Source organism: Oncorhynchus kisutch, linkage group LG5 (genome assembly GCF_002021735.2).
Source record: "Oncorhynchus kisutch isolate 150728-3 linkage group LG5, Okis_V2, whole genome shotgun sequence".
NCBI classification, from domain to species: Eukaryota; Metazoa; Chordata; class Actinopteri; order Salmoniformes; family Salmonidae; genus Oncorhynchus; species Oncorhynchus kisutch.
Genome location: NC_034178.2, coordinates 23,565,374 through 23,572,311, shown reverse-complemented (window position 1 = coordinate 23,572,311; position 6,938 = coordinate 23,565,374). Strand labels below are relative to the sequence as shown.

General features: G+C 39.8%; 1 protein-coding gene across 1 annotated transcript; it reads right to left on the bottom strand.

Moving 5' to 3' along the window:
- Positions 1-574: 574 nt before the first annotated feature.
- or90a1 (odorant receptor, family 90, subfamily A, member 1) lies at positions 575-3,671 on the bottom strand. Its single transcript, XM_020484055.2, has 2 exons — positions 3,566-3,671; positions 575-1,747 (listed from the first exon to the last, which is right to left on the bottom strand). The coding sequence occupies exons 1-2, from the start codon at positions 3,568-3,570 to the stop codon at positions 736-738; spliced, it is 1,017 nt and encodes a 338-aa protein (XP_020339644.2). The 5' UTR covers positions 3,571-3,671; the 3' UTR covers positions 575-735.
- Positions 3,672-6,938: the final 3,267 nt, after the last annotated feature.

The window sequence follows — 6,938 nt, the reverse complement described above, 5'->3', positions numbered from 1 at the left end:
TTCTGGTATCCCATCCAGGATCCAACCCTGCTTAGCTTCAGAGCCAAGCCATCCGTGGGGTGCAGGGTGATATGCTGCTGATGTGACTATACGTAGTTATCCACACACTGGCAATTGTATGTGCGTTCATATGCATTGTTTCTCAAGCTTTAAAACTACAGTATCGGTATATTGTTTAGGGAAAGCTATTTTAAATGAGCCAAACTTTTCTCTAGATACAATCCAAAGATATTATGTTGTGGGATCAATAGCAGTGAAACATCCCCCCCCAAAAATGACTACGCAATTTTCAATTTTAACAAACTACCTCAAGATTGTAATTTTTCTTGTTCATTGCAAGTGACTCGCGATTTTGGATAATGTGTTTTCTTACATTATTTTAACAAAATCTTCTTGGTCAAATATAATGTTTTTTCTATCATAGAGAACTTGAGAGATGTTAAATTCCACATTGGGCAATGTTAAAAACAACAAGTGAAGTACTGAATCAGTATTTCACAATTCAAATAATCATTATTTATTTCTAGTGTTTCTAGTGTAAACTCATTGATATAGTACCACTGATGAATGCATTTAGTTTATTCAACAATTTATTAGAAAAGAGAGCAGAATAACAAAAATTATTATATTCCTATACAAAAAAGTCATACAAAGTATATACTTACAATAGAGTGCAATTCCTTTTAATTTTATATTTTTTAAATATTTATCATATACTGTAAATTGTATCACTACCTACTTTTTATTTAAACCTGCTTTATTTTCTCCCTCTTCACTATGATTGACTCGATGCGACATCCCCTTACACCGGTCACTAACAAAATACCTTTTCAGATACTTCCGGAACTCCTTGTCCCGGACACCATAGATGATGGGGCTGAGGAACCTGGGGAGGATATAGACGATAAGGTAATTTGCGAAGCGAATCTCCAGGATGCGTCCGGGTAAGATGAAACGCAAGACAGTCTCCACGGTGGGGGAGGTGTAGGACATCATGCACATGAGGAGCTGCCCTCCGTGGAGCAGGATGGTGTTCCTGGCCCGCTGGGCAGACTGCTTCTCTGAGGACAGAACCCTGGCAACGAACAGGATCCGGAGGTAGGTGTAGACCAGGGTGAAGAAGACACAGGAGAAGTAGATGATGTCGAAGGCTTGCCTCTTGTAGGTCAGAATGGGGTCCTTGAAGACGTTCTGCCTCAGACAGAACACGCGTGTGTGGAAGAAGCTCAAAGACTCAGTGGCCAAGGTCACAAAAAGGTCGGTGATGTCGGGCACCACACAGATGAACCAGATGAAGCCGATAAGGGTGTAGGTGCGGCGTGCCGTGCAGATCTGAGCGTGGCGGAGGGGGTTGCAGATGGAGATGTAGCGCTCAATGGCCATGCCAGCTAGGTTGACTGGGGAGGTCCTGGTGGTAAAGACAGCCACAAGGATGAAGAAGCAGCAGAAGGACACGTTAATGGTGTAGAATATGTAGCTCAGCACGAACAGGGTGATGGTGACAGTGAGCTGGATGGCATCGTTGATGACCATGTGGATGAAGAGGATGTAGCGCGGGTTCCCGTAGAACACACGGTTCATGAAGAAAGTGGCCACCACGATGCTGTTGATGTAGCTGAGGCTGAACCACACCAGCACCATGATCAGGTTCTTCATGAAGGCAGTGGTGAACGTGTCTCTCTCAAATATCTGCAGGGCATAGCTCATATTTCCTAGTAGACCGGCCGATGAGTTCATTGTTCCTAGGCTGGGAACACAGAGAGAAAGAAAGAGAGAGGGATGAGATTGGAAAATCCTTTAAAAAATATTGAATACATTTTATAACCTTTAGAAGTAAAATAACCACAGAATGTCACCTCATTGGTCAGTCCAAACAGTTTGAAATGTCATGTCTAAATACAAAACTGTACAAATTCTGTGATGTTTTTAATCACTATGCCTACCATAGTTTAAATAAGCACTGAACATTGAAGTGGAAACTAGTATGAGTCCTTTTTTAAAAGTTTCTCTTTACTTTTTCTTTTACAGCCAATACAGAGCATAAATGTTGACAATACACACACGCGGCTCGACATTCTCCCGCGCCTCAGCCGGCTCGACAGGTTCCCGCTCCTGGTCCTCAGGACCGAGCCGTGCAGATTCTGTGATGTTTTTAATCACTATGCCTAACATAGGCTAAATAAACATTGAAGTGGAAACTAGTATGAGTCCTTTTTTTAAAAGTTTCTCTTTACTGTTTTTTTTTTACAGCCAATACAGAGCATAAATGTTTAAAATACACACGCGTTGCCACGTATACGCCCTCTTCGGCACTCAAGGTCGTCAGGCTGCTCATTATTACGCACACCTGTCACCCACCATCGTTATAGGCATCATCAGACTCACCTGGACTCAATCACCTGCCTGATTACCATCCCTATATACAGTATGTCACTCCCTTTGGTTCTTTCCCTAGGTGTATTTGTTTCTGTTTTGTTTCATGTCTGTATGCTACTCGTGTTTCTTTGTTTTGTTCCTTGTTATTTATTAAAAGTCACTCCCTGAACTTGCTTCCCGACTCCCAGCGTACACGTTACAAGCCTGTCCTAAAGAACACAGAAGTTTTGGACTAAGAATACGACAGCTTTGAACACTTGCTTCAAGGAATACAGTTCTTGGCATTACAAACTTACTTTTTCAAAAGGTCTCACTACAGCAAGGTACAATACGTTGCTGTTAATGTCAAACTATTTTGAAAAGTGACACTAAGCTCCAAATTCATTAGTAGTCATAACAATAATCCAAGTAACGCAGTGTATTTTAAAGCAAATGTTTTTTTTACTGCATTGCAGTACAGGTTAACATCCCTCAGCTTTTTACTGAATCAGTGTTGTGGTAAATGCTTTATTGTTTTAACTGCAGATTGCCCACACAACAATCATATAATTGAGGAAAAATTACAGCCTTTAAGTATTCATATGAAATTGAAATCTATACATATCATACATTTTATGTCCTTCTGTGCCACTGTTTATATAATGGGTTGAACCTTTAGAATATCACTGAATACCCATAATTACATTTGGAATTAATGGCTGCGTTTACACAGACAGCCAAATTCTGATATTTTTCAAATAGTATTTCGACCTTTCAGATCAGCGCGGATGTGATTGGTCAAAATACCAATTACTGGGGGAAAAAAATCTGAATTGGTCTGCCTGTGTAAACACAGCCAAAGTTACATATTTAGATGCCAAAAAAGTACCTAATTGCAGGTGTATATGCTGAAAGTCACATTCTTTATGGGAAATAAAAGTAATATTGTGGCTTAAAGGCAAAGCTTTGTCATTCAAAAAAATGTAGCAGATTGGTATAGACCTGAATGTACATATGAATAGACCACAAATGCTTAGATTAATATTAAATGAGCTTATTTAAGGAAATGGCTTTCTCACTGAATCACAAATTGTATAGCAAGTAAATCTGTGTTCAACATACACAGCACAAATAACAACCTTAAACCTCACCTTAGTATCTGTGGAAGGAAAATGTGTATAGTCTTTCATTCCAAGAAATGTCCACTTACCTCATCCCACTTTAATTGCATAGGTACCAAACAGGTAGGAGCTGTCTTATAAACACTTGATTCTGATGTCATCATTGAGTAGGTAGTAGAGAAAAAACAATCCATAATGCATGTCCAGGGATTGGCTCTGATAATCATAACCTTAGGAATGTTGCACAACAAACTAGGTGTGCAAAACAATTAAGGCTAAATATAGATAGTTGTTTGAACTGTGTTTGGAATAACACTTGCCATGGAATATGTGAGGAGGCAAGCAGTGTATTTTGTGTTTGAAAGCTCCCCTGACGGGCCTTACAGATAATTGTATTTGTGGGATACAGAAATAAGGTTGTCATAAAAAAATAATGTAATGACTTGTATTTTTACTCTAGAACTTATTTAGGCTTAGATTAACAATGGGTTTGAATACTTAATGACTCAAAACATTTCAGCTATTCATTTTTTATAAATTTGTCAAATTTGGGGTATTGTGTGTAGGCCAGTGGCAAAACAAATCTCTTTATCAATTTTAAATTCACACAATAACATTTGAAAAATTCAAGGGGTGTGAATACTTTATCAAGGTACTGAAGGTACACTGAAGAACATGTGGCAGCGATTACAGCCTTGAGTCTTCTTGGGTATAACGCGACAAGCTTGGCACACCTGTATTTGGGGAGTTTCTCCCATTCTTCTTTGCAGATCCTCTCAAGCTCTGTTAGGTTGGATGGGGAGAGTCGCTGCACAGCTATTTTCAGGTCTCTCCAGAGACGTTTACTCAGGTTCACGTCCGGGCTCTGGCTGGGTCACTCAAACACATTCAGAGACTTGTCCTGAAGCCACGTAAAAAGTAACACAATAACATAAAAATAGCGAGGCTACATACAGGGGGTACTGGTACCGAGTCAGTGTGCGGGGGTACAGGATAGTTTAGGTAATTTGTACATTTAGGAAAGGGTGAAGTGACTATTCATATATCATAAACTGCGATTAGCAGCAGTGTACAAAACAAATGGAGAGGGCTATTTTATTCATTGTTCTTATGGCTTGGGGTAAAAGCTGTTAAGGAGCCTTTTGGTCCTAGACTTGGCGCTCCGGTATCGCTTGCCATGTGGTGGCAGAGAAAACAGTCTATGACTTGGGTGACTGGAGTTACTGACAATTTTATGGGCTTTCCTCTGACACCACCTATTATATAGGTCCTGGCCCCAGTGATGTAAAGGGCCATACGTTCTACCCTCTGTAGCGCCTTACGGTCAGATGCCAAATAGTTGCCATACCAGGTGGTGATGCAACCGGTCAGGATGATCTCAATGATGCAGCTGTATAACGTTTTGAGTAACTGGGGACCCATGCCAAATCTTTTCAGTCTCCTGAGTGGGAAAAATGTTTTGTTGTGCCCTCTTCAAGACGGTCTTGGTGTGTTTGGACCATGCCTAGGTATATATATAAAAAAAGAAGATAGTTCGTTGATGATGTTGACACTAAGGAACTTGAAACTCTTGACCCAGCTCCACTACAGCCCCGTTAATGTTAATGGAGGCCTGTTTGGCCTGCCTTTTCCAGTAGTCCTGGCACCACACTTCCAGTTCTCTGACCTTCTCCCTATAGGCTGTCTCATCATTGTCGGTGATCAGACCTACCACTGTTGTGTCATCAGTAAACTTAATGATGGTGTTGGAGTCTTGCTTGATCATGCTGTAGTGGGTGAACAGGGAGCACAGGAGGGGACTAGGCACGCAGGATCAACACGGGGGCCCCTTACCACCTGGGGGTGGCCCATCAGGAAGTCCAGGATCTAGTTGCAGAGGAAGGTGTTTAGCCACAGGGTCCTGAGCTTTGTGGGCACTATGGTGTTGAACGTTGAGCTGTAGTCAATGTGGACTTACAGTACAAGTCAAAAGTTTGGACAACCTACTCCTTCAGGGGTTTTTGTTTATGTTTAATATTGTCAACATTGTAGAATAATAGTAAAGACATCAAAACCGTGAAATAACACATGGAATCATGTAGTAACCAAAAAAGTGTTAAACAAATCAAAATGTATTTTATAATTGAGATTCTTCAAAGTATCCACCCTTTGCCTTGATGACAACTTTGCACACTCTTGGCATTCTCATAACCAGTTTCATGAGGTAGTCACTTGGAATGCATTTGAATTAACAGGCAAACCAAACGGTTCCTTTCTAGCAATAAATTCCAGTTCCTAAACCGCCTCACCCACTTGATTGCCACTTGTTGATCACTATGTACAGTAGGTGGTGGCACCTCTTAAACCTCTCAGAAGAAGCCGAATAGCAGAATAGTTATATTTTTTACCATCCACCATAAAATTTTCAAACCTGTCTTCAATACTTGATGGTAGCCAGAACCTTTTGAAAAAGAAAATGACACAGGTTTTTGAAACTAAAAAACAGTGCAATTGTTTGTATTTATCACCACCAAACATTTTCAAATACCGAAAAAATAATACACTAGTGGCACCCATTCAGTTGATATAGATAGATGACGCAACAATTCGCTAGCCTAAATTTTGTATCATGCTAGAGTGGATTGTTCACCAGAGACAATATACCTTTTGTTTTGTTGTTTTTTAAACCAATGCATTTGAACATTTTTCTTGTTTTTATTTGTTCATGTACCAAATTGGAATGCAAAGTTTGTTTGCTCAAGTAAGCAAAGTTACTGCTTTCCTTCATTTGTGTGTAGTTTGTGTGTAACTTTAACGTCAACGAGAATAATGACACAAGTTAGCTAGCTAGTTTAGCTAGTTAATGTTACTTGGCTAGCTTGCTAATGTTAGCTAGCTAGTTAGAAACATGAAGTTGGCTGTTGCTAGCTAGAGAATGATGATACATTGGCTAGTTTGTTATCTGATTGTATCATTGCAATCCGAGATACTTAGCTAGATAGCTAGTTTGCTAATGGTATATGATTTAGCTGGCTAGCTAACAACTTTTACTAATGTTATATGTACATTTAGAGGAGAAAAAAATGACCTTTATTCATGTAGCTAATCTGGTTTGTCTTTCAATTGGGGCAATTGCCAGCTCCAGCATCGTATTCACCACAGCACCATGTGGATGTGATAGCCACGGAGGTATGTACGTTACATTCACTTAGCAAAGTGAGATTTTGCTTATCTGTTCTTTCTTGCATAGTATTTACTTAATTTCAAAGTAATTACTTCACTACTATGGCTTATTTATTGCCTTACCTCCTTTTGCCATTTGCACACACTTTAAATAGTTTTCTATTGTGTTATTGACTGTACTTTTGTTTATCTCACGTGTAACTCTGTGTTATTGTGTTTTGTCGCACTGCTTTGCTTTATCTTGACCAGGTCACAGTTGTAAATGAGAACTTGTTCTCAACTGGCCTTCTGGGTTAACAA